This window comes from Tursiops truncatus, chromosome 3 (assembly GCF_011762595.2).
Source record: "Tursiops truncatus isolate mTurTru1 chromosome 3, mTurTru1.mat.Y, whole genome shotgun sequence".
In the NCBI taxonomy this organism is placed as follows: Eukaryota; Metazoa; Chordata; class Mammalia; order Artiodactyla; family Delphinidae; genus Tursiops; species Tursiops truncatus.
Window position 1 is genome coordinate 88,392,361 of NC_047036.1, and position 27,512 is coordinate 88,419,872.

Below are 27,512 nucleotides of genomic sequence, written 5' to 3' on the forward strand. Positions count from 1 at the left end.
TAGAAGAAATTTTTGAAACAATAATGACTGAGAATTTCCCGAAATTAATGTCAGACACCAAATGACAGATCCAGGAAGCTCAGAGAACACCAAGCAGAATGAATGATGAAAAAACCCCTCATAAACCTAGAATTCTGAACCCTGTGAAAATATCCCTCAAAAGTGAAGGAGAAATAAAGTCTTTGTCAGACAAACAAAAATTGATGGAATTTGTTGCCAATAGACTGAGAAGGAAAGTATGATATAGGTCAGAAACTTGGATCTACATAGAGAAAGAAAGAGCATTGGGGAAAGAATGAGTGAAGATAAAATGAAAACTTTTATTTTTCTCATTCTTAATTGATTTAATGGATAATGGTTTATTGAAAACGATAATAGCAACAATGTATTTGATTATGTACACTCATGTATATATCCTGTGTGTGTGTACATATTTTTATGTATGCTTATATATAAGTGAAATGAAAGACAGCCATAATACTTGGGATGGGAAGGAGGAATTAGGATTATTTTGTTATTGTAAGGTATTTACACTATGCATGAAGTGGTATAGTGTTATTTGAAAGTAGGAGTGGATTAGTTATAAATGTATGTTGCAAACTCTAGGGCAGCCACTAAAAAAAGCAAAAAAAAGTATACCTAGTATGCTAAGAAATGATAGAGAATAGAATCACATAAAGTACTCAATTAAAACCACAAAGACAGAAAAATAGTGGAAGACAAAAATTGGAACAACTAATAAGGGTAACAAATAGGAAACAGTGACAAATATGGTAGATACTAATCCAAGTATATCAATAATTACTTTGAAGGTCAGTGGTCTTAATGAACCAATTAAAAGACAGATATTGTCAGACTGGATAAAAAAACAAAACACAACTGTATGTTGTCTACAAGAAAACCACTTTATATATAAAGACACATATAGATTAATAGTAAATGGATGGAGAAAGATATACCATACTAACCCTAATCAAAAGAAAGTGGGAGTAGCTATATTAATTGCAGACAGGACAGACTTCAAAGTAAAGAAATTTATCAGGGATAAAGAGGGGAATTACATAATGTTGAAGGGGTTAGTTCTCCAGGAAGACACTGTAATCCTTAACATATATGTGCCTAACAACATAGCATCAAAATACTGATAGAACCACAAAAAGTGTTAGAATTGTAAGGAGAAATGGATGAACCACTATTATAGTTGGAGAATTCAGCACCCTCCCCACCCCCCATCAGAAATGGACAGATGCAGCAGGCAGAAAATCAGTAAGGACAGAGTTGAACTTAATAATATCATCAGTCAACTAGATATAAGGAACATCTATAGTCTACTTCATCCAACAGCAGGAGAATACACATTCTTCTCAAACTCACATTGGATGGTTCAACAAGATAGACCACATTCTAGGTCATAAATCATACCTTAACAAATTTTAAAAAATGGAGTTGATACAGTGTCTTCTCTGAGACCACAGTGGAATTAAACTAGAAATCAGTAACAGAAAGATAGCTGGAAAATCCCCAAATACTTGAAGATTAAACAGCACATTTCTAAATAACATGTGGATCAAGGAAGAAATCTCAAGAAAAATTTAAAGATATTTTGAACGAAACGAACCTGAAAACAAAACTTATCAAAATTTGTGGGACACAACAAAAGCAGTGCTTAGAAGGAAATTTATAGCATTGAATGCATTTGTTGGAAAAGAAGATCTAAAATCTATCATCTGAGCTTCCACCTTAGGACAGTAGAAAAAGAAGAGCAAATTGAATCCAAAGTACACAGAAGAAAAGAAATAATGAAAATTAGAGCAGAACTCAATGAAAATATGAAACTAATAAAGTCAACAAAACCAAAATCTGGTTCTTTGAGAAGAATAAAATCAGTAAGCCTCTAGCCAGGCTAACAAAAACCCAGTGTGAGTACAAATTACTAATATCAGAAGTGAAAGGTACATATCCCATGGATATTAAAAGGATAATGATGGACTACTTTTTAAAAACTCTATGTCCTAATTCAAAAAGAGTCATTTAGGGCTTCCCGGGTGGCACAGTGGTTGAGAGTCTGCCTGCCGATGCAGGGGACACGGGTTCGTGCCCCAGTCCAGGAGGATCCCACATGCCATGGAGTGGCTGGGCCCGGGAGCCATGGCCGCTGAGCCTGTGCGTCTGGAGCCTGTGCTCTGCAATGAGAGAGGCCACAGCAGTGAGAGGCCTGTGTACCGCAAAAAAAAAAAAAAAAAAAAAAATCATTTACCACAATGTTCATTGCAGCTCTATTTACAATAGCCAGGACATGGAAGCAACCTAAGTGTCCATCGATAGATGAATGGATAAAGAAGATGTGGCACATATATACAATGTAATATTAGCCATAAAAAGGAATGAAATTGAGTTATTTGTAGTGAGGTGGATGGGCCTAGAGTCTGTCATACAGAGTGAAGTAAGTCAGAAAGAGAAAAACAAATACCATATGCTAACACATATATATGGAATGTAAAAAAAAAATTATGAAGATCCTAGGGGCAAGACGGGAATAAAGTCACAGACCTACTAGAGAATGGAGTTGAGGTTATGGGGAGGGGGAAGGGTAAGCTGGGACAAAGTTAAAGAGTGGCATGGACATATATACAGTACCAAATGTAAAATAGATAGCTAATGGGAAGTAGCCGCATAGCACAGGGAGATCAGCTCGGTGCTTTGTGACTACCTAGAGGGATGGGATAGGGAGGGTGGGAGGGGGGGAGTCGCAAGAGGGAAGAGTTATGGGGATATAAGTATATGTGTAACTGATTCACTTTGTTGTAAAGCAGAAACTAACACACCCTTATAAAGCAATTATACTTTAAATAGATGTTAAAAAATTATTCTGATAGTTTTCTGTGGATAATGAGTAATTTGCCTTGTGACTTGATATATATCTATATAGGTGTGTGTGTGTATATATATGTATATATATGTGTGTGTGTAAATATCTTAATATACAAAAGATAAAGGAGTATTTTAAATTAAAAATACAGTAATCAAGATAGTTTTATGTTTGTGAAAGACAATAGGAAAACAAATAGATGAGTGGAACAGAATAGAGGGAGAGAGTCAGAAGTAGATCCACATAATTGTAGTTAACTGATCTTTGACAAAGGGGCAAAGTCAATACAGGGGAGAAAAGTTAATATTTTTAACAAATGGTGCTGGAACAAGGGACCGCCATGTGCAAAAAAATGAATCTAGACACATACGTTACACCATTCACACAAATTAACTCAAAATGGATCACAGACCTAAATGTACAATGTAATAGTATAAAACACCTAGAAGATAAATAGGAGAAAACCTAGATGACCTCGGGTATGAAGATGACTTTTTAGATACAACACCAAAGGCGTGATCCATGAAGAAATAATTGATAAGTTGGAACTCCTCAAAATTTTAAAACTTCTCTGTTTTCCTTTCTTTCTTCCCTCCTCCCTACCTGTACTGCATGGCTTGTGGAATCTTAGTTCCCTGACCAGGGATTGAACTTGGGCCCTCGTCAGTGAGAACGCAGATTTCTAACCACTTGACCGTCAGGGAATTCCCTCCTTTCTTTCTTTTTAAAAACATTATAACTCCACAGAAATGTGTGTGATACGTGTTGCAAATGGCAAAGGAACACATGAGTTTTCATTCAGAGAAATTCTACTTAACACTGGACGTGAGTCATGGTATGAAAGTGTGCCTCCAATCTCAAATGGTATGGCATCTTTAGTACAGAATTTAAGGGAAAGTACGAGCATTGGAAGTGAAACCCAAAAGGGTCTCAGGCACACTCTGGGTGGTCTATAAGCAATTATGGAACTATAATGACTTCATAAGTTTAAAAGATATAATGAACTCAAAGCAGCCTGATAGGCAAGATAAAATGAACCAGATTGGCAAAATTCTCAGAAAGATTTCAACAACAGACATCAATGTGATACAACAGTTTAAAAGTATGCAAAATGGAAAATAGTTCGAGCCCATGAGACCAGAGCAGTAACTGTGATGGGCAGTCACGTAGATGGAAGTGTCCATATTTCTTGCCTGCTCCAAGCTATATATATATTTTATATATATATGGTATATATTATATGTATTGTATTCAGGTTGTCCTCAAAAAAATAAAAAATAAAACTTCTGCTCTGCAAATACAGTATCAAAGGAATGAGAAGATAAGCCATAGACTGGAAGAAAACATTTGCAAAGGCACATCTGACAAAAGACTGTTATCTAAAATACACAAAGAACTCTTCCCTGGTGGCATAGTGGTTAAGAATCTGCCTGCCAATGCAGGGGACATGGGTTCGATCCCTGGTCCAGGAAGATCCCACATGCTGCGGAGCAACTAAGCCTGTGAGCCACAACTACTGAGCCTGCGCTCTAGAGCCTGCGAGCCACAACTACTGAGCTCATGTGCTGCAGGTACTGAGCCCATGCGCTGCAACTACTGAAGCCCGTGTGCCGCAGCTGCTTAGCCCATGTGCTGCAACTACTGACGCCTGAATGTCTAGAGCCCATGCTCCAGAACAAGAGAAGCTACCACAATGAGAAGCCCGTGAACCGCAACAAAGAGTAGCCCTGCTCGCTGCAATTATAGAAAGCCTGCACCCAGCAACGAGGACCCAACACAGCCAAAAATAAATAAAATTAATTAAAAAAAATACACAAAGAACTCTTAAAAGTCTACTAAGAAAACCAGCAACCTGATTAAAAAACAAACACCTCACCAAAGAAGATATACAGATGGCAAATAAGCACATAAAAAGTTGCTCAACATCATATGTCATCAAGGAAGTGCAAATTAAAGGAACAATGACATACCACTACACATCTATTAGAATGCCCCAAATCTAGAACGTTGACAACCACCAAATACTGGTGAGGTTGTGGAGCAACAGGAACTCTCATTCATTGCTGGTGGGAATGCAAAATAATCCAGCCACTTTGGAAGACAGTTTGGCTGTTTCTTACAAAATTAAAAATACTCTTACCATAGGACCCAGCAATTGAGCTCCTTAGTATTTGTGCAGAGGAGTTGAAAACATATGTCTACACTAAAGCCCACACATAGCTGTTTATAACAGCTTTATTCATAATTGTCAAAACTTGGAAGCAAGCAAGAAGTCCTTTAGTAAATGAGTGGATAAACTGTAGTGCATCCAGACAATGGAATATTATTCAGAGCTCAAAGAAAATGAGGTACCAAGCCACAGAAAGATATGGAGGAACCTTAAATGCATATTACTAAGTGAAAGAAGCCAATATGAAAAATATGTATGATTCTAACTATATGATATTCTGGAAAAGTCAAAACTATGAAGACAGTAAAAAGATCATTGATTCCCAGGAGTTAGTGAATAGGTGGAGCACAGAGGGTTTTATGACAGTGAAACAACTGTGTGTGGTACTGTAATGGTGGATACATGTCATTATATGTTTGTTCAAAACCATAAAATGTACACCAAGAGTGGAACTTAATGTAAACTATGGACTTATGTGATAATGTTGTGTCATTGTAGGTTTATCAATTGTAAAAATTTACAAACATACTCCAGTGGAGTATGTTGATAATCAGGGAGGCTGTGCATGAATCAGGGTAAAAGACAAGTAGGGAATCTCCATACTTTGTGCTAATTTGGCTGTGATACTAAAAGTGCTCTAAAAGGTAAAGTCCATTAAAAACAAAATGTTAACCAGTGAGGTTCTTTTTAAAAGGGAATGATTTGAACTCATTTATATCTATATCATAGTTGTAGATATTTTTGTTTATTTACACAGTGCAATCCTCCATGCTGTCAAGAACATTTGTGATGCAGAATTTGTTTAAAGTGGACTGTGGGATTTTCTTCCAAGTTTCTTATGCCCCTTTAGCAAGTTTCTAATGCTGCTGATTTCATACTCTTCCAGAAGGCTTATTAGAAGTTTTTTAGATACAATCTAAGACTCAATTTTTTCTCAAATGCTTGTTATGGTTTTTTGACGACAGAATCAAAGACTTGGATTTGTCTAGCTTTTGGGTAGAGATAATAACGAAGTTCATGTGTGCATGCAGTGACCACTGTCATGATTGCTGCCTGGCCAGCAATGATTGTTAGATGTATCTTTTCAGAGATGTTACAGTGTGGAAAAAAAAAAAATCATGTTAGAACTGGTGAATTATGACAGCTCAGAGTTATTCTGTATAATTAAAATAAGTATTTTAAATTATTTTTTTATTAGAGAAAATATTTTTGTACACAGCAATTAATTATTGGCCTTTACATTTTATTTATTTATTTATTTATTTATTTATTTTTTTTGCGGTGCACGGGCCTCTCACTGTTGTGGCCTCTCCCCCTGTGGAGCACAGGCTCTGGACGTGCAGGCTCAGCGGCCATGGCTCACGGGCCCAGCCGCTCCACGGCATGTGGGATCCTCCTGGACTGGGGCACGAACCTGTGTCCCCTGCATCGGCAGGCAGACTCTCAACCACTGCGCCACCAGGGAAGCCCCTGGCCTTTACATTTTAGATGATGACAGCACTATTTTATGATCTGCTCTTCTTTTTAAGAAATGTTTTTTTTTCATATGCTGTTGAATTTATCACCGATTTCTAAGCTAATTTTAGTTTATTGGTTGTAATTGTATATTAAAGAGCACCTCTGCCCCATAAGCAGTAAAATATGCATCTATTAATGCTTTGGAATTTAGGTTCTCGACTGAAATAAATTTAAGCATTAAAAAGTTTTTTTTCATTTCTTTTTTTGACAGGTCACAAAGACAGAATTAGAGAAATTAAAAACAAGCTATAGACAATTAATAAAAGAAATGAATTCGGCCAAAGAGAAATATAAAGAAGCTGTAGCTAAAGGTATGATGCAATTATGAAAAATGTTTATTTTAGTGATTTTTATTCTTATCATTTGAAAGTTATCTTTATAAGTGGTGGAATGATTACACTTAGACCAATTCACATTTTAAAAATATTAAAGTAAGCCAAAATAGACTAATTACCAAACTGTGTAATAAGTATTTCTTTTTTTGTTTTGTTTTTTGAAAATAATGGAAACTATTTTTGAGTAGTTAATGCTATTAATAGAATTATGCAGTACTTGTAATAGAATGCAAGGAATGTTTAAATTTTTCTCATAGGCTTCAGATTTACTCATTTAATTACTGAGTGCTAAATAAGAAAAATAAAATTGTATTTGTTTAGAAGCTTTTATTGATCCTCTTTTTACCTGTATTTAAATGCCATTAAAATCACAGGTCATTTTATAGCTCAGTTTTGCTTTCATAGCTTAATTTTATATCTATATTGTACTAAAATTTTCATAATAAGCTTTGGAAGTAAATGGAAAGGGAAACATTATGTTTTAATCAAAGATTTGTGGTTATAGTTTTTAAATGTGACTAGTCTTCATATTTATATATTTTTTAATTATAAAATTTTTGTTGTTTTCTGGTTAAATAGAAGGATTATTAGCAACTCTTTTTAAAATATTTTTTTAATTATTAAATTTACCTTTCTCATTTATTAATGTATTTTCTCTTTTTCTTTTACTTGTATATTATTTTGTCATTTGGTTGAGGTAAATGAAATAAACAGCTCCTATATTTGGATATACCTTACACAATGAAAATACTGTTTTTGTTGTTATTCCCAGTAGACTAGAAGAGAGACTGATTTAGATGCAGTTCCCCCCCCCCCACTTCTGCCTCCCTTTCCTTCTTCCTCTTGCTCCTCCCTACTTCCTTCCTCTCCTTCCTTCTCTGTCCCTCCCCTCCCTTCTCCCAGTATTCCCTTCAGCATTTACTTTGTGTCTCCCTTTCTCCCTGTCTCCATCCCTCCCACATTTATTTCACGTTTCTGCTTCTTGCAGTGTTTCTAGATGAATTAGTATTCACAGTTTACTTATTTTTACTTATTTTTCTTGTACCTCAACCAGCATTTTGAGATTATGATCTCTTTTTAATACAAACTTATCTTTTAAAATGCTTTCGTAATTCAGTTATGTAAGTTATTTAAGTGAAGAAAAGAAAAAATGCAATAGTGGAAAGATGAGTCAGACTTTGGAGTCAGATAGCCTTAGATGTAAATTCCAATGTTGTATGATTATTTCATAATTTTCAAACTTCGTATACCTAATTATTATTCCTTTTTTATTTTAAAGAGTGCTTTATATAATCAAGAAGTATTTACTGAGCATTTGCTACCCTTAAGTTATTGAGATTCAAACATTCAAGGAGCTTACCCACTTCTAGTTGATATTCTAACTTGGGAACTGCAAGTCTTCACTGTTTTTCAAAATTTAGTCTTTATACAAGGGATCCCCTGCTAAACCATCAAGAGTGATTTAGAAATAGTTTTGTACATTGAGCATTACTACTCAATCTGTCAAAGGGTTAGTTTTATAAAGTTCATTACATAATGCTTGGCTAGCATTCTCAAATTAGTTTCCTGTATTATAAACATCCACATATTAAATTCACCCAGAACAAGTGGTGACTTAATCCAACTATATTGTAATCCATCTATGTGAAGTATTTCACACTAGGTCTATATCTGTTGGAGAATGATTAGTTAGAAAAAGAAGTACATAATTACTCCCAAGTGTTTGATACCTACTTTTAATGACATAGTTTTTGTTTAAAAAATGAAATCTAATTCTGATATCATAATAAAGTTTTAAATAGTTCTTGTACCTAAAGTTTATATTATCAAAGATTATTCACAGGTAATAATTGTTCTTTATTACTTATCTTTATTATTTATTATAGAGATAAAATACCATTCAGTGTTGTATCAGTAGTAAGAAGGCAACTAGAAAATCTGAAGACCGTAGTTTTAATTGATCTTAAGAAATGTATTATTTGACTGAGTCTCCTGAAGTTAAAATATGTGAGCTTATTTACATTTTCTTTCTAAAGGAATTAGTGATGTACTTTTTCATTTTCTGGAATTTGATTACTCCCATTAAATCAATGTAAAATGTATAGTGTATATACTTTTAAAGTAAGTTCTTATATAACTATGTAAATGTATGAGACTTATGTGAATTTCCCTTTTATAATCACAACTATCTTTATACTCACGATTACCTGAAAAAGTATAAAATTATATTTTTGAAAATTTTGTATCTGTTTTCAAACTCCTTCTTCTACCTTTAACATGGAAATAGGTTTTTTTTTTGTGAAGTTATTTACTATTTATAAGGATGATGTGTTGGCAAATTCTTCCAACATTTACAGGCTTTATGTCAGAACCTTAGTTTATCTGGAGAGGCCACAGCAGGCCATTTCTGGAATGGGCTCTAGGAATTGCTGGAGCACTGGTGGTGGATACCCAAGCCGTGGCTCTGGCATTCAGAGTCATTGCTTTAGACATTAGGGGGTCTTTGAAAAGCTATTTAAAAACTCAATCTGATATATAGTGTCCAGCTTGAGAAGACAAGGCTTCGGGGGAGATAGGACCCAGAAATAGCTCCTATAGTAAGTAAGGGTTAAATTCTGGATTTGATCAAGAATTGGTTTGGGAAGGTAGCAGGAATATGACAGAAGAGTAAGACGCGGAGATCACCTTCCTCCCCACAGATACATCAGAAATACATCTACATATGGTACTGCTCCTATAGAACACCCACTGAATGCTGGCAGAAGATCTCAGACTCCCAAAAGGCAAGAAACTCCCCATGTACCTGGGTAGGGTAAAAGAGAAAAGAAAAAACAGAGACAAAAGAATAGGGACAGAACCTGCACCAGTGGGAGGGAGCTGTGAAGGAGGAAAGGTTTCCACACACTAGGAAGCCCCTTCACAGGCGGAGACTGTGGGTGGCGGAGAGGGAAAGCTTCGGAGCCACGGAGGAGAGCACAGCAACAGGGGTGCGGAAGGCAAAGCAGAGAGATTCCCGCACAGAGGATCGGGGCCGACCAGCATTCACCAGCCCGAGAGGCTTGTCTGCTCACCCGCCGGGGCGGGTGGGGCTGGGAGCTGAGACTTGGGCTTTAGTCAGAGCGCAGGGAGAGGAATGGCGGCGTGAACACAGCCTGAAGGGGTTAGTGCACCATGGCTAGCCGGGAGGGAGTCTGGGATAAAGTCTGGACCTGCTGAAGAGGAAAGAGACATTTTCTTCCCTCTTTGTTTCCTGGTGAGCAAGGAGAGGGGATTAAAAGCGCTGCTTAAAGGAGCTCCAGAGATGGGCGCGAGCCGCGGCTTTCAGCGCAGACACCAGAGATGGGCATGAGACGCTAAAGCTGCTGCTGCCGCCACCAAGAAGCCTGTGAGCAAGCACAGGTCACTCTCCACAACTCTCCTCCTGGAAGCCTGTGCAGACCGCCACTGCAAGGGTCCCGTGATCCAGGGACAACTTCCCCGGGAGAACGCACAGCGCACTTCAGGCTGGGGCAAAGTCATGCCGGCCGCTGCCGCCACAGGCTCGCCCCGTTCCCCTCCCTCCCCCCGGCCAGAGTGAGCCAGAGCCCCCGAATCAGCTGCTCCTTTAACCCTATCCTGTCTGAGCGAAGAACAGAAGCCCTCAGGCGACCTACATGCAGAGGCGGGGCCAAATCCAATGCTGAAATCCGAAAGCTGTGCGTACAAGTAAAGAAAGGGAAATCTCTCTCAGCAGCCTCAGGAGCAGCGGATTAAATCTCCACAATCAACTTGATGTACCCTGCATCTGTGGAAAATATGAATAGACAACTAATCATCCCAAATTGACGAGGTGGTCTTTGAGAACAAGACATATTACTTTTTCCCCTTTTCCTCTTTTTGTGAGTGTGTATGTGTATGCTTCTGTGTGAGATTTTGTCTGTATAGATTTCCTTTCATCATTTGTCCTAGGGTTCTGTCAGTCGGTTTTTTTTTTTTTTTACTTAAAAATTTTTTTTTTTCTTAATAATTATTTTTTGTTTTAATAACTTTATTTTTTTAATCTTTATTTTATTTTATTTTATCCTCTTTCTTTCCTCCTTTCTTTCTTTTCTTTTCTTTTCTTTTCTTTCTTCTTTTTCTCCCTTTTATTCTGAGTTGTGTGGATGAAAGGCTCTTGGTGCTCCAGCCAGGAGTCAGTGCTGTGCCTCTGAGATGGGAGAGCCAACTTCAGGACACTGGTCTACAAGAGACCTCCCAGCTCCATGTAATATCAAATGGCGAAAATCTCCCAGAGATCTCCATCTCAATGCCAAGACCCAGCTTCACTCAACGACCAGCAAGCTACAGTGCTGGACACCCTACGTGAAACAACTAACAAGGCAGGAACATAACCCTATCCATTAGCAGAAAGGCTGCCTAAAATCATAATAAGGCCACAGACACCCCAAAACACACCACCAGACATGGATCTGCCCACCAGAAAGACAAGACCCAGCCTCATCCACCAGAACACAGGCACTAGTCCCCTCCACCAGGAAGCCGACACAACCCACTGAACCATCCTTAGCCACTAGGGACAGACAACAAAAACAACAGGAACTACGAATCTGCAGCCTGCAAAAAGGAGACCCCAAACACAGTAAGATAAGCAAGATGAGAAGACAGAAAAACACACAGCAGATGAAAGAGCAAGGTAAAAACCCACCAGACCTAACAAATAAAGAGGAAATAGGCAGTCTACCTGAAAAAGAATTCAGAATAATGATAGTAAAGATGATCCAAAATCTTGGAAATAGAATAGAGAAAATGCAAGAAACATTTAACAAGGACCTAGAAGAACTAAAGAGGAAACAAGCAACGATGAACAACACAATAAGTGAATTTAAAAATACTCTAGATGGGATCAATAGCAGAAAAACTGAGGCAGAAGAATGGATAAGTGACCTGGAAGATAAAATAGTGGAAATAACTACTGCAGAGCAGAATGAAGAAAAAAGAATGAAAAGAACTGAGGACAGTCTCAGAGACGTCTGGGACAACATTAAACGCACCAACATTCGAATTATAGGGGTCCCAGAAGAAGAAGAGCAAAAGGAAGGGACTGAGAAAATATTTGAAGAGATTATAGTTGAAAGCTTCCATAATATGGGAAAGGAAACAGTTCATCAAGTCCAGGAAGCAGAGAGAGTCCCATACAGGATAAATCCAAGGAGAAACACACCAACACACATATTAATCAAACTATCAAAAATTAAATACAAAGAAAACATATTAAAAGCAGCAAGGGAAAAACAACAAATAACACATAAGGGAGTCCCCATAAGGTTAACAGCTGATCTTTCAGCAGTAACTCTGCAAGCCAGAAGGGAGTGGCAGGACACATTTAAAGTGATGAAGGAGAAAAACCTACAACCAAGATTACTTTACCCAGCAAGGATCTCATTCAGATTTGATGGAGAAATTAAAACCTTTACAGACAAGCAAAAGCTGACAGAGTTCAGCACCACCAAACCAGCTTTACAGCAAAGGCTGAAGGACCTTCTCTAGGCAAAAAACACAAGAGAAGGAAAACAAGCACAAAACAATTAAGAAAATGGGAATAGGAATATACATATAGATAATTTCCTTTTATGTAAATGGATTAAGGGCTCCCACCAAAAGACACAGACTGGCTACAAAAACAAAAATGGATACAGAATGGATACAAAAACAAGACCCATATATACACCATCTACAAGAGACCCACTTCAGACCTAGAGAAACATACAGACCGAAAGTGAGGGGATGGAAAAAGATATTCCATGCAAATGGAAATCAAAAGAAAGCTGGAGTAGCAATTCTCATATCAGATGAAATAGACTTTAAAATAAAGACTATCACAAGACACAAAGAAGGACACTACATAATGATCAAGGGATCGATCAAAGAAGAAGATATGACAATTGTAAATAATTATGCACGCAACATAGGAGCACCTCAATACATAAGGCAAATGCTAACAGCCATAAAAGGAGAAATCGGCAGTAACACATTCATAGTAGGGGACTTTAACACCCCACTTTCACCCATGGACAGATCATCCAAAATGAAGATAAATAAGGAAACACAAGCTTTAAATGATACATTAAACAGGATGGACTTAATAGATATTTATCGGACATTCCATCCAAAAACAACAGAATGCACACTTTTCTCAAGTGCTCATGGAACATTCTCCAGGATCATATCTTGGGTCACAAATCAAGCCTTGGTAAATTTCAGAAAATTGAAATTGTATCAAGTATCTTTTCCGACCACAATGCTATGAGACTAGATATTAATTACAGGAAATGATCTGTAAAAAATACAAACAAATGGAGGCTACACAGTACACTACTTAATAACCAAGAGATCACTGAAGAAATCAAAGAGGAAATAAAAAAATACCTAGAAAAAAATGACAATGGAGACACGATGATGCAAAACCTATGGGATGCAGCAAAAGCAGTTCTAAGATGGAAGATTATAGCAATACAATCCTACCTTAAGAAACAGGAAACATCTCAAATAAACAACCTAACGTTGCACCTAAAGCAGTTAGAGAAAGAAGAACAAAAAACCCCAAAAGTTATCAGAAGGAATGAAATCATAAAGATCAGATGAGAAATAAATGAAAAAGAAATGAAGGAAACAATAGCAAAGATCAATAAAACTAAAAGCTGGTTCTCTGAGAAGATAAACAAAATTGATAAACCATTAGCCAGACTCATCAAGAAAAAAAGGGAGAAGACTCAAATCAATAGAGTTAGAAATGAAAAAGGAGAAGTAACAACTGACACTGCAGAAATACAAAAGATCATGAGAGATTACTACAAGCAGCTCTATGCCAATAAAATGGACAACCTGGAAGAAATGGACAAATTCTTAGAAATGCACAACCTGCCAAGACTGAATCAGGAAGAAATAGAAAATATGAACAGACCAATCACAAGCACTGAAATTGAAACTCTGATTAAAAATCTTCCAACAAAGAAAAGCCCAGGACCAGATGGCTTCACAGGCGAATTCTATCAAACATTTAGAGAAGAGCTAACACCTATCCTTCTCAAACTCTTCCAAAATATAGCAGAGGGAGGAACACTCCCAAACTCATTGTGCGAGGCCACCTTCACCCTGATACCAAAACCAGATAAAGATGTCACAAAGAATGAAAACTACAGGCCAATATCACTGATGAACATAGATGTAAAAATCCTCAGCAAAATACTAGCAAAGAGAATCCAACAGCACATTAAAAGGATCATACACCATGATCAAGTGGGGTTTATTTCAGTAATGCAAGGATTCTTCAATATACACAAATCAATCAACGTGATACACCATGTTAACAAATTGCAGGAGAAAAAACGTATGATCATCTCAATAGATGCAGAGAAAGCTTTCGACAGAATTCAACACCCATTTATGATAAAAAGCCCTGCAGAAAGTAGGCACAGAGAGAACTTTCCTCAACATAATAAAGGCCATATATGACAAACCCACAGCCTACATCGTCCTCAATGGTGTAAAACTGAAAGCATTTCCACTAAGATCAGGAACAAGACAAGATTGCCCACTCTCACCACTCTTATTCAACATAGTTTTGGAATTTTAGCCACAGCAATCAGAGAAGAACAGGAAATAAGAGGAATCCAAATCGGAAAAGAAGAAGTAAAGCTGTCACTGTTTGCAGATGACATGATACTATACATAGAGAATCCTAACAATGCTACCAGAAAACTTAAATTTGGTAAAGTAGCAGGATACAAAATTAATGCACAGAAATCTCTGGCATTCCTATACACTAATGATGAAAAATCTGAAAGTGAAATCAAGAAAACACTCCCATTTACCATTGCAACAAAAAGAATAAAGTATCTAGGAATAAACCTACTTGAGACAAAAGACCAGTATGCAGAAAATTATAAGACACTGATGAAAGGAGTTAAAGATGATACACATAGATGGAGAGATATACCATGTTCTTGGATTGGAAGAATCAACATTGTGAAAATGACTCTACTACCCAAAGCAATCTACAGATTCAATGCAATCCCTATCAAAGTACCAGTGGCATTTTTCACAGAACTAGAACAAAAAAATTCACAATTTGTATGGAAACGCAGAAGACCCCCGAATAGCCAAAGAAATCTTGAGAACAAAAAATGGAGCTCGAGGAATTAGGCTCCCTGACATCAGACTATATTGCAAAGGTACAGTAATCAAGACAGTATGGTACTGGCACAAAAAGAGAAATATAGATCAATGGAACAGGATAGAAAGCCCAGAGATAAACCCATGCACATATGGTCACCTTATCTTTGATAAAGGAGGCAAGAATATACAGTGGAGAAAAGACAGCCTCTTCAATAAGTGGTGCTGGGAAAACTGGACACGTACATGTAAAAGTATGAGATTAGAACATTCCCTAACACCATACACAAAAATAATTTCAAAATGGATTAAAGACCTAAATGTAGGGCCAGAAACTATGAAACTCTTAGAGGAAAACATAGGCAAAACACTCTATGCCATAAATCACAGCAAGCTTCTTTTTGACCCACCTCCTAGAGAAATGGAAGTAAAAACAAAAATAAACAAATGGGTCCTAATGAAACTTAAAAGCTTTTGCACAGCAAAGGAAACCATAAACAAGACCAAAAGACAACCTCCAGAATGGGAGAAAATAGTTGCAAATGAAGCAATTGACAAAGGGTTAATCTCCACAATTTGCAAGCAGCTCATGGAGCTCAATAACAAAAAAACAAACAACCCAATCCAAAAATGGGCAGAAGACCTAAATAGACATTTCTCCAAAGAAGATACAGAGATTACCAGCAAACACATCAAAGAATGCTCAGCATCATTAATCATTAGAGAAATGCAAATGAAAACTACAATGAGATATCATCTCACATCGGTCAGAATGGCCATTATCAAAAAATCTTCAAACAATAAATGCTGGAGAGGGTGTGGAGAAAAGGGAACCCTCTTGCACTGTTGGTGGGAATGTAAATTGATACAGCCACTATGTAGAACAGTATGGAGGTTCCTTAAAAAACTAAAAATAGAACTACCATATGACCCAGCAATCCCACTACTGGTCATATAACATGAGAAAACCATAATTCAAAAAAGTCATGTACCAAAATGTTCATTGCAGCTCTATTTACAATAGCCAGGACATGAAAGCAACCTAAATGTTCATCATTGGATGAATGGATAAAGAAGATGTGGCATGTATATACAATGGAATATTACTCAGCCATGAAAAGAAACGAAATTGAGTTATTTGTAGTGAGTTGCATGGACCTAGAGTCTGTCATACAGAGTGAAGTAAGTCAGAAAGAGAAAAACATATACAGTATGCTAGCACATATATATGGAATCTAAGGGAAAAAAAAAAGGTCATAAAGAACCTAGGGGTAAGATGGGAATGGAGAGGCAGACCTACTAAAGAATGCACTTGAGGATGTGGGGAAGGGAAGGGTAGGCTCTGACAAAGTGAGAGAGTGGCATGGACATATATACACTACCAAACGTAGAATAGATAGCTAGTGGGAAGCAGCCTCATAGCATAGGGAGATCAGCTCGGTGCTTTTTGACCACCTAAAGAGGTGAGATAGGGAGGGTGGGAGCGAGGGAGACGCAAGAGGGAAGATATATGGGAACATGTGTATATGTATAACTGATTCACTTTGTTATAAAGCAGAAACTAACACACCATTGTAAAGCAATTATACTCCAATAAAGATGTTAAAGAAAAAAAAAGGGTAATAATATATGAAAAAAAAAGAATTGGTTTGGCATCAAGGGTTCAGTTACTGGAAATGGAGGTTCAGCAGCAGTAGCAGATCAGCTGGAGGCCTGGGTTAATACTGAAATTCCAAATTCCTGATCCCTGCTGTATGGGTTACACAAAATACGTTAAATTTTCAATGTTAGAATTTATATCCAAAGGAACACTGATTTATGTTGTCTAATGTAAAATATAACATTCATTTGTAATATGAACATAGCACCATTTTAGTTAAATTTTTTGGTATTGAATAATATACACTAAATATCAAAGTCATTTTGCTCTATGCTTTGTCAAGGGAACAAATGTTTTTCTTAAATTGACTTGGACTAATTTGGATATTAGTCTATTGATTATTATTTATAACATGTATGCTGAGAACAACCAAAATAATTTTAGCCTATTTAGCTGAAGTTACTAGAGTGTTTCATTAGAGCATGGAATAATAAGTTCTTGGATGCAATATACACAGGTTTTACTTTCCTATAGCATATTAAGTTCTGAATACTTTTAGTTGGTTAAGCACATTGTTAAGTTTGCCATAAAACAATTTTGTGAATCCATAAAGCTTGTATCCAAACTAAGGTTCTGACATAATGGCCGTAAATGGAAACATTTGCCATCACCTCATCATCAGAAAGAGTAGATGACTTCTCAAAAGAACTCCTATAAGATCATATTGTCTATGAACAAAGATAGTTTTCCTTTTCCTTTTCAATCTGGATGTCTTTTTTTTTTTCCTTTTTCTTGCCTCTTTGCCCTAGCTAGACCCTTCAGTATAGTGTTGAACAGACGTAGAAAGACCAAACATGTTTGTCTTGTCCCTGATCTTAGGGGAAAGACTTTCATCATAAATATGAAGTTAACTGTAGTTTTTCAAACGTTTTTCCTTTTATCGGGTTGAAGAAGTTCCTTTTTATTCCTGCTTAAGAATGGATGTTAGATTTTGTCAAATGCTTTTGCCATATCTGTGGAGATGGATATTTTTTTTCTTCTTTTACCTTGATATGGTGAATTATTTTGATTGATTTTCACATTTTAAAAATATTATACCATCTTCACATTCCTGGAATAAACTCCTCTTGGTTATGATGTATTATTATTTTTTATGTTGTTTGATATGGTTGACTAAGTTTTTATGGATTTTCAAATATGTCTGCTTCTTTTAATATCTTTGTCTCATTTTTGTATAAGGATAATACTGTCCTCTCTATGATTGCCCCCTCTTAGTAATGTTTGTGTTCAATTTATAATATTTCTTAAATATTGGCAGAATTCACTTGTGAAGCCACCTGCGTCTGCTTGCTTTATTTTTTTCTCTTTTGCTAAGATTTTTAAACTATAACTTCAATTTCTTTAATTCATATAGGCTATTCAGTTTATCTTTTTCTTTGAGTTTTAGTAGGTTGTATCTTTCAAGGAATTGTCCATTTCATTTGTTTAATTTATTGGTACTAAGGTGTTCAGAATACTTCCTTATCCACCTTTTTATATTTGTAGAATCTGTGGTGATATTTTCTTTCTCATTTTTGTTATTGGTACTTTGTGTCTTCTCTTTTATCCCTAATCATTTTGGCTAGAGGTTTATCAATTTTATTAATCTTCTCAAAGATTGGCTTTAGGCTTTATTTTCTTTCTATTTTTCTGCTTTCTATTTAATTGATTTATGCTCTAATCTTTGTTTTTTTGTTTCTTCTGCTTGCTTTAGGCTTAGTTTGCACCAGTTTTTCTATTTTTTCTTTTTTTTAATCTGGAAGCTAACTAAGATCATTGATTTGAGAACTATCTTCTTTTCTTATGTAGGCATTAGTGCTATGAATTTCCCTAAGGACTGTTTTAGCAATATTCCATACATTTGTATGTATTGTTTCTTCATTTTTCTTCAGTTCAAAATACTTAAAGTATTTCCTTTTGGCTTTTTTTTTTTTCTTTGATACATAGGTTATTTAGAAATGTATTTGGTTTCCTAAAGATTTGACATTAAAAAAAGTCTATTTTTCATTTATAATTTAATTTCATTTAGTCTGAGAATATTCTTTTTGTGACTTTATTCCTTTTACATTTATGAATGCATGTTATATGGCCCATAGTATGGTTTACCTTGGTAAATGCTTCATGTGCACTTGATAAGAATATGTATTCTGCTGTTGTTGGTTGCAGTGGTCTATATTGCTATCTTGGGCCAGTTGGTTAATAGTGTTATTAAAAGTTTTTAGGTTGTTACTGATTTTCTGTCTACTTGTTCCATCAGTTTTTGAGAGGGGGCAATTGAAATCTCCCACTGTACTTGTAGATTTGTCTATTTCTTCTCATAGTTTTGTCAGTTTTTTGCTTAATGTATTTTGAAACTCTAGTTATTGGGTGTAAAAGTAGTCATGATTGTTGTATCCTCTTGATGCCCTGACTCTTTTGTCATATGAAATGACCTTTATTATCCCTGGTAGTATTCTTTGCTGTGTTATCTGTTCTATCTGATATTAATATTAGATACTTCGATTAGTGTTTACATGATATATCTTTTTATCATCCTTTTACTTCAACATTTTTTAGTCTTTATATAGTTGAAGTGCATTTCTTATAAGCAGCATATAATTAGGTCTTGCTTTTTTATCTTGATAATCTTTACATTTTAACTGGGATAGTTAGACTATAATGTGATTGATTTTGACAATGTTAGGTTTAAATCTGTCATCTTGCAGTTTTTTTTTCCTCTTTGTTTCATCAGTCCTTTATTCTCCTTTTCCTTTTTTCTGCCTCCTTTTGGAATAATTGAAAAAAATTTATTAAGATTCCCATTTATCTCCTTTATTAGCTGTAACTTTTTCTTTTGTTTATTGTTTTTTCTTTTGTTTATTCTCCTTTATTAGTCTTATTAGCTGTAACTTTCTCTTTTGTTATTTTATCTTTGATTTACCATAGTATACCTTCAAGTGATGTTATATCACCTTGTGTATAATAAGGAAACCTTACACTGGTATATAGTCTTCCTATATTTGTGCTATTGTTGTGATATATTTTACTTTTGCATATGTTTTTAACTTTGTACTATATTGTTAATATTGTTGTTTAGTCAAGTATCTGTAAAATTATAATAAAACATCTTATATGTTTATCCATGTAGTTATCTTTCGTAGCATTCTTTATTCCATCTGGTATCATTTTACTTTTGCCTGAATGACTTACTTTAACATTTCTTGTAATGTAAGTCTACACGTAGTAAGTTCTTTCAGCTTTTGTACATCTGAAAAAGTTTTAATTTCACCTTTGATTTTGAAATATATTTTTGTAGGATGTAGAATTTTCTTTTAGCAGGTATTTTTTTCCCTGTTGGGTCTTTAAAGATGTTGCCCTTTGGCCATGTCAAGGAGAAATCTGTTCTAATACTTTTCTTTGTTGCTCTGCATGTTTTATATCCCTTTGGCAGCTTTTAGGATTTCCTTTTTATTGTTGATTTTGAGCAATTTGATTATGATGTGCGTTCCTGTAAGTTTTTTTTCTCCTTGTGTTTGTTGAGCTTCTTATATCTGAGAGTTTATAATTTTCATCAAATTTGGAAAACTTTCAGCCGTTATTTCTTCATGTATATTTTCTATCTACGTCTCTCTTTCTGCTGTCCTTTGGAGACTCCAGTTACATGTATATTCGGCTGTTTGTATTTGCCTCACAGCCAACTGATGGTCTGTTTATTTTTTCCCCTTGTCTTTTTAGCTTTCTGTTTCATTTTGGTTAGTTTCTATGATTGTATCTACACTTTTACTAATCTTGTTTTCTGCAGTGTCTAATCTGCCTTTAATCTCATGTAGTATATTTTTCATTTTAGACATTATAGATTTTGCCTGGATAATTATGATGTGGGTCTTTTCTTAAATCTTTCATGTGTCTACTTAACACATTAACCTAAGTTTTACAGTCTTAGTGGACTTCATCGTCTTTCTTCATTTGTTCTGAAAGTTGTTATGAGTTTATTCACTCCCAGATTTCTTTTTGGTTCTCTGTAATCTCCACTTTTTTTCCCCCCAATTCATTCCCCCCCCGACTTCCCCCCCCCCCTTGGTGTCCATACGTTTGTTCTCTACATCGGTGTCTCTATTTCTACCTTGCAAACCGGTTCACCTGTACGATTTTTCTAGATTCCACATATTTGCATTAATATACGATATTTGTTTTTTTCATTCTGACATACTTCACTCTGTATGACAGTCTCTAGGTCCATCCACGTCTCTACAAATAACGCAATTTTGTTCCTTTTTATGGCTGAGGAATGTTCCATTGTATATACATACCATGTCTTCTTTATCCATTCATCTGTCGATGAGTGTTTAGGTTGCTTCTGTGACCTGGCTATTATATATAGTGCTGCAATGAACATTGAGGTGCATGTGTCTTTTTGAATTATGGTTTTCTCTGGGCATATGCCCACTAGTGGGATTGCTGGCTCATATGATAATTCTATTTTTAGTTTTTAAAGGAACCTCCATACTGTTTTCCATAGTGGCTGTACCAATTTACATTCCCACCAACAGTGCAAGAGGGCTCCCTTTTCTCCACACCCTCTCTAACATTTGTTGTTTGTGGATTTTCTAATGATGCCCATTCTAACTGGTGTGAGATGATACCTCATTGTAGTTTTGATTTGTATTTCTCTAATAGTGATGTTGAGCAGCTTCTCATGTGCCTCTTGGCTATCTGTATGTCTTGTTTGGAGAAATGTCTATTTAGCTCTTCTGCTCATTTTTTGATTGGGTTGTTTGTTTTTTTAATATTGAGCTGCATGAGCTGCTTGTATATTTTGGAGATTACTCCTTTGTCCGTTGATTTGTTTGCAAATATTTTCTCCTATTCTGAAGGTTGTCTTTTCGTCTTGTTTATAGTTTGCTCTGCAAAAGCTTTGAAGTTCCATTAGGTTCCTATTTGTTTATTTTTGTTTTTATTTCCATTACTGTAGGAGGTGGATCAAAAAAGATCTTGCTGTGATTTATGTCAAAGAGTGTTCTTCCTATGTTTTCCTCTAAGAGTTTTATAGTGTCCAGTCTTACATTTAGGTCTCGAATCCATTTTGAGTTTATTTTTGTGTATGGTGTTAGTGAGTGTTCTAATTTCATTCTTTTACATGTAGCTGTCCAGTTTTCCCAGCACCATTTATTGAACAGGCTGTCTTTTCTCCATTGTATATCCTTGCCTCCTTTGTCATAAATTAGTGGACCATAGGTGCGTGGGTTTATCTCTGGGCTTTATATCCTGGTCCATTGATCTGTATTTCTGTTTTTGTGCCAGTACCATATTGTCTTGATTACCATAGCTTTGTAGTATAGTCTGAAGTCAGGGAGTCTGATTTCTCCAGCTCCATTTTTTTCCCTCAAGATTGCTTTGGCTATTCGAGGTCTTTTGTGTCTCCATACTGATTTTAAGATTTTTTGTTCTAGTTCTGTAAACTTGCCACTGGTAATTTGATAGGGATTGCATTGAATCTGTAGATTGCTTTGGGAAGTATAGTTATTTTCACAATGTTGATTCTTCCAATCTGAGAACATGGTATATCTCTCCATCTGTTTGTGTCACCTTTGACTTCTTTCATCACTGTCTTATACTTTTCTGAGTACAGGTCTTTTACCTCCTTAGGTAGGTTTATTCCTAGGTATTTTATTCTTTTTGTTACAATGGTGAATGGGATTGTTTCCTTAATTTCTCTTTCAGATTTTTTATCATCAGTGTATAGGAATGCAAGAGATTTCTGTGCATTAATTTGGTATCTGGCTACTTTACCAAATTCATTGATTAGCTCTAGTAGTTTTCTGGTAGCATCTTTAGGATTTTCTATGTATAGCATCATGTCATCTGCAAGCAGTGACAATTTTACTTCTTCTTTTCCAATTTATATTCCTTTTATTTCTTTTTCTACTCTGATTGCTGTGGCTAAAATTTCCAAAACTATGTTGAATAATAGTGGTGAGAGTGGGAAACCTTGTCTTGTTCCTGTTCTTAGTGGAAATGGTTTCAGTTTTTCACCATTGAGAATGATGTTGGCTGTGGGTTTGTCTTATATGGCCTTTATTATGTTGAGGTAGGTTCCCTCTATGCCCATTTTCTGGAAAGTTTTTATCATTAATGGGTGTTGAATTTTGTCAAAAGCTTTTTCTGCATCTATTGAGATGATCATATGATTTTTTTTCTTCAATTTTTTAATATGGTGTATCACATTGATTGATCTGTGTATACTGAAAATCCTTGCATCCCTGGGGTAAATCTCCCTTGATCGTGGTGTATGATCCTTTTAATGTGTTGCTGGATTCTGCTTGCTGGCATTTTGTTGAGGATTTTTGCATCTATATTCTTCTGTGCTATTGGTCTGTAATTTTTTTTTTTTTTTTGCAGTATCTTTGTCTGGTTTTGGAATCAGGGTGATGGTGGCCTCATAGAATGAGTTTGGGAGTGTTCCTTCCTCTGCAAAGTTTTGGAAGAGTTTGAGAAGAATGGGTGTTAGCTTTTCTTTAAATGTTTGGTAGAATTCACCTCTGAAGCCATCTGGTCTTGGACTTTTGTTTGTTGGAAGATTTTTAATCACAGTTTCAATTTCAGTGCTTGTGATTGGTCTGTTGATATTTTCTATTTCTACCTGGTTCAGTCTTGGAAGGTTATACCTTTCTAAGAATTTGTCCATTTCTTCCAGGTTGTCCATTTTATTGGCTTAGAGTTGCTGGTAGTAGTCTCTTACGATGCTTTGTATTTCTTCAGTGTCCATTGTAACTTTTCCTTTTTCATTTGTAATTTTATTGATTTGAGTCCTCTCCCTCTTGATGAGTGTGGCTAAAGGTTTATCAACTGTGTTTATCTTCTCAAAGAGCCAGCTTTTAGTATTATTGATCTTTGCTATTGTATTCTTTGTTTCTATTTCATTTATTTCTGCTCTGATCTTTATGATTTCTTTCCTTCTACAACGTTTGGGTTTTGTTTGTTCTTCTTTCTCTAGTTCCTTTAAGTGTAAGGTTAGATTGTTTATTTAAGATTTTTCTTGTTTCTTGAGGTCGGATTGTATTGCTATGAACTTCCCTCTTAGAACTGCTTTTGCTGCATCCCATAGGTGTTGGATCGTCGTGTTTTCATTGTCATTTGTCTCTAGGTATTTTTTTATTTCCTCTTTGATTTTTCAGTGATCTCTTGCTTATTTAGTATCATATTGTTTAGCCTATATGTGTTTGTGTTTTTTACATTTTTTTCCCTGTAATTGATTTCTAATCTCATAGCATTATGGTCAGAAAAGATGCTTGATATGATTTCATTTTTTTTGAGTTTATCAAGGCTTGATTTGTGACCCAAGATGTGATCTGTCATTTAGAATGTTCTGTGTGCACTTGAGAAGAAAGTGTAATCTGCAGTTTTCTGATGGAATGTCCTATAAATATCCTATATAAATCTATGTGGTCTATTGCATCATTTAAATCTTGTGTTTCCTTATTAATTTTCTGTCTGGATGATCTGTCCATTGGTGTAAGTGCAGTGTTTAAGTCCCCAATTATTATTGTGTTACTGTTGATTTCCTCTTTTATAGCTGTTAGCAGTTGCCTTATGTATTGTGGTGCTCCTATGTTAGGTGCATAAATATTTATAATTCTTATATGTTCTTCTTGGATTTATCCCTTGATCATTGTGTAGTGTCCTTCCTTGTCTCTTTTAACATTGTTTATTTTAAAGTCTATTTTATCTAATATGTTTATTGCTACTCCAGCTTTCTTTTGATTTCTATTTGCATGGAGTATCTTTTTCCATCCCCTCACTTTCAGTCTATATGTGTCCCGAGGTCTCAAGTGCTGCATTTAATGTTGTCCAACAGGTGTCTTAGGCTGTCTTCATTTCTTTTCATTCTTTTTTCTTTATTCTGTTTGATGGCAGTGATTTCCACCATTTTGTCTTCCACGTCACTTATCCTTTCTTCTGCCTCAGTTTTTCTGCTATTGATTCCTTCTGTGTATTTTTCATTTCAGTTATTGTATTGTTCATCTATGTTTGTTTATTCTTTAATTCTTCTATGTCTTTGTTAAACATTTCTTGCATCATCTCGATCTTTTCCTCCATTCTTTTTCCGAGGTCCTGGATCATTTTCACTATCATTATTCTGAATTATTTTTCTGGAAGGTTGCCTATGTCCATTCATTTAGATGTTTTTCTGGTGTTTTATCTTGTTCCTTAATCTGGTACATAGTCCTCTGCGTTTTTAGTTTAATCTGTCTTTCTGTGAATGTGGTTTTCATTCCACAGGCTGGAGGATTGTAGTTCTTTTTGCTTCTGCTCTCTGGTCAATCCCCACTTGTTTATGTTGTAGAAAATATACATCAGGTTTACCTATATACTTATATGCACATCCTTCTTCATATTACCATGTAGTACCTTTTTCTAAAGTTAAAAAGTATTTTTTAAGAGTAAGTATATCCTAATTTTATAAAAAATAAGGAATAGCATATTGAACCAGGTGGTATTGAATTAAGTGAATTTAAATATGATTTTGGTTTGAAGTTTTTTAGTTTCCTTGAAGATATATTGAAATATTAGAAAAGATGGTCAAAACAATTGCTTCACAGCTATGTATTCTGATGGCTAGAATTACACTATGGTTTTTTTTTTTTTTTTTTTTTTTTTTTGCGATACGCGGGCCTCTCACTGTTGTGGCCTCTCCCGTTGCAGAGCACAGGCTCCGGACGCGTAGGCTCAGTGGCCATGGCTCACAGGCCTAGCCGCTCCGCAGCATGTGGGATCTTCCCAGACTGGGGCACGAACCCGTGTCCCCTGCATCGGCAGGTGGACTCTCAACCACTGTGGCACCAGGGAACCATATAACTATGGTTTTACATTTACCAAGCCTCAAAATACCCACAAAGACATTTGTGTGGCTTCTCTTACATGGGTAGAAGTTTGAATGCTTCTGCTTTATTGCACATCATATTCAGGAAAGAAATAAGATAGGATGAGCTCTTCCCCATTGTACATGCCCGTACCAGTCAGGCTAGAGAAGTTTGAAAGGAGCTCTCTTCACCCCTTTTATAACAGGAGCAGGGAAACAAACTCCTTTTCAAATTCTTTTTTCTCTATGAGAAACAAAGAAGAATGCTAAAGGATTGGTAATATCCCTGATTATTTACACGCCCTCACTTACCCTAAGCAGACATAGTAAGAGGGTACCTACTGCTAGAACTGTGGGGAATTAATTGGAAGACTCATTCAAAAGTAAATTTTTCTCTAATTGGGAAGTAGATTTTCTTAAATTGCCTCTTCATGTATTATGAATAGTTCTGTGATATTTTATAGCCAATTAAAATTGATTGGATCCATTGAGTTTTCTCTTTAGAGTACTTTAATATGAAAACCAGTTTGAATTGAGTCCAGACTTGAGACAGATGGTTAAATTTATGTTTAAAGAAATCTAAAAAATGAATAAAACTTGGAAAAGGCTCTTTTAGTTGATTTCCTTATTTTGAGTCCACTAAGAATGGCAACTGGCTTTCTTATTTGATAATCACCAAATCTTGGAGATTTTAAAAAATCAGAATCATGTATGGATGATGCATGGAGGTCCTCTAGAAAAGTACTCCGAAATTCAAATTCACCTCTCAGTTCAGCATATGAAAGAAATGCATTTTGGATACATGACCTACTAAAGACCAAAGTAGAGTTCAGTCTATGTTTATTGGTTATCAGTTTTGTTGAAATGACCTGAAAGTGGGAGGATTTGTCTTTTTTGGACCTACTTATTAATACATGATCTTTCAGCAGCTAATTTATGGCATGAATGCTTTTCACTGCATGGAGCTTAATATGATAGGACCTTTACAAGGTCATAAAGAGTAATGGCGCTCTTAGTTATTAGTCTAATTTACATTGGGTTAAAGCTGCAGAAATTAGAGTGACAGCTGTAATATTTGCATCAGATGCTGAGATGTTATGTGGGATGGAATATGCTACATGATTAATTTATATTCTGCAGATAACATCCTAAAAATAATATGAAAGTTCAATAATATGGTTTGTCCCTATTTTGCTTAGTTTTATTAAGTAAACAAAGCTAAGTTTCATATACAACGAGATTAAGAGAAGTTATGTCCTTTTGCTGATTTTCCTCTATATTTTATAGGTGAGCTCCTTAACAATATTAGTTTTGGACTTGATTACTAGAAAGATGATATAAACAGATGCAGAAGGTAAAATTGTAATCTTTCTATAACTTCTAATTTTAAAAAAATTATTTAAGTTTAAATTTATTTTTTTAAAGTAAGAACTATATTAATTTGTGCATTTTCTTGTTATGTGCCAGGCACTGTTATTTGCATAACTGATCTTGTAGATAACAGAACACATGGAAATCCCTGCCTCCTTGAGCTTACATTTTAGAGCAGAAGATAGCTAATTAGTAAAATAAATAAATGAAACATATAGTATGTTAGGTGGTAAAAGGTAAAGTGGAGAAAACATGGTAGGTAGATAGGATGTTGAGCGGATGATCAGGTTAGTTGTCATGGAGAAAGACATTTAAATGAAGAGTGAAACAAGTGAGGAAGTGAAGCATGTGATTACCTGGGGCAAAGAGTACTCCAGGTAGAGGGAAAAGCCAAAGCAAAGTCATTGAGATGGGATCATGTGTGGCATATTTGAGGAGTGGTATAGACACCTGTGTGGCTGGAACTGAGGGATTGATAAAGGAAAGTTGTGGAGGTATGAGATGAGGTCAGAGAGGAAGAATGATGGTGGGTGGTACGGGAGGCACAGCTTACCCTGGATCTTGCTGGTTCTTTTAAAACCCTTGGACTTTTACTCTGAGTAAGGTGGAAAACCATTGGA

The 27,512-nt window shown here is 35.7% G+C and overlaps 1 protein-coding gene across 12 annotated transcripts in view; it reads left to right on the forward strand.

The window, feature by feature from the left end:
- Positions 1-27,512, forward strand: part of FER (FER tyrosine kinase) — a 466,879-nt gene that overhangs the window by 78,507 nt on the left and 360,860 nt on the right. For 10 of the 12 annotated variants that reach the window (XM_019940802.3, XM_033853080.2, XM_073802380.1 and 7 more), the window contains one exon: positions 6,769-6,868. In XM_019940802.3, coding sequence (XP_019796361.1) covers positions 6,769-6,868 — 100 coding nt within the window. Of the gene's footprint in view, positions 1-6,768; positions 6,869-26,808; positions 26,876-27,512 lie in introns of those variants that run through there. The other 2 variants (XM_073802383.1, XM_033853081.2) reach the window with 2 other exon arrangements.